Genomic DNA, 1,220 nt, shown 5'->3' on the forward strand with positions numbered 1-1,220 from the left:
ACCTCGACCAGACGGCAAGCTATGATGAAATCGTGCGGCGCACGCTCGGAGTCTCGACTCGGCCCGACGTGCTCGCGGGCCCTCGGAACATCGAGATGGAGCGCGGCGTGGATAGCATTGTCAATTACTACCAAGGTGGTAATGGTTCGGTCGAGGTGGACGACGAAGCGAATGAACTATTTTCGTTGTTCCTCTCGCGCCGCCTCGCAACGCTGTTCTCAAGAGCACTGTGCGCACCACGCTTGGTCCTCTGCCCGTTCACAGGCAATGGCGCCACAGTCGACATGCCAAGCCTCTATTTTGTCGGTCGCATGAACCCAGATACCGCCTGGATATGTTAAGGGCGTTGCTAAATAGAACTACAGTAGTAAAGTCGACCGGACGCGATGGGACCGATGCTGTCCGGCGGACGGCATCGTCGGTGCATCGAGCCAGCGCATGCAGTGACGATGGAGAGGCGTCGACGCTTGCTGCTCGCGCTCGTCGCCGTCGCCAATGCCATCGAGGCGCCGCGCAGCGTCGCGGGCGCGGCGCAGCTCCGCGGCGCGCGCGACGTGCCCGGCGCGACGACCGAGTCGGAGACGGACTACGCCGCCGCCGCGGAGACGGACGGCGCCGCCGCCGGCCCCGCGCGCGCGGCCGCGCCGCCGGCGCCGCGCGCGACGCTCGGCGAGGTCTTCGCGCACACGCGCGGCTTCGTCGCCGCGACGCCGTCGCAGCAGCTGCTCTTCGCGCTCACGTTCGCGTTCCTCGTCGCGCAAAAGGCGCTCAACGTCCGCGTGCCCTTCGCGCTGCAGCGCGCGGTCGACGCGCTCGGCGACGGCGGCGACGGCTCCGCCGCGGCGTCGCGGGCCGTCGCGAGCTACTGTCTCGGACGGTTGGGCGTGTCCGCGGCGGGCGAGCTGCGGAGCTTGTGTTTTTCCCGCGTGTCGCAGCGGTGCCAGCGGGCGTTCGGCGCCGCCGTCTTCGGCAAGGCCCACGCCATGGACGCGCGCTGGCACGCGAACCACCCCACGGGCGAGGTCGCCGTGGCCTTTGGGCGCGGGACGCGGGGGGTTGCGAGCTTGCTGTTCCTCGGCGTCTTTTCCGTCGTGCCGACGGTGCTCGAGCTCGTCTTCTCCGTCGGCGTGCTCCGGCGGCGCTTCGGGTCGCACGGCTTCGGCCTCGTGACGCTCGCGACCTTCGCGGCCTACGCGGCCTGGACGGCGTCGCTCGTCGAA

At 69.3% G+C, this 1,220-nt stretch overlaps 1 protein-coding gene across 1 annotated transcript in view; it reads left to right on the forward strand.

Annotated features, from left to right (window-relative positions):
* Positions 1 to 449: 449 nt before the first annotated feature.
* AURANDRAFT_68536 (hypothetical protein) overlaps positions 450 to 1,220 on the forward strand; it is a gene marked incomplete at both ends in the record, with an annotated part of 2,153 nt that continues 1,382 nt past the window's right edge. Inside the window, one exon of the mRNA XM_009044233.1 lies at positions 450 to 1,214. Within this exon, the coding sequence (XP_009042481.1) occupies positions 450 to 1,214 (765 nt within the window). The remainder of the gene's footprint in view (positions 1,215 to 1,220) is intronic.

Source organism: Aureococcus anophagefferens (assembly GCF_000186865.1).
Source record: "Aureococcus anophagefferens unplaced genomic scaffold AURANscaffold_200, whole genome shotgun sequence".
In the NCBI taxonomy this organism is placed as follows: domain Eukaryota; class Pelagophyceae; order Pelagomonadales; family Pelagomonadaceae; genus Aureococcus; species Aureococcus anophagefferens.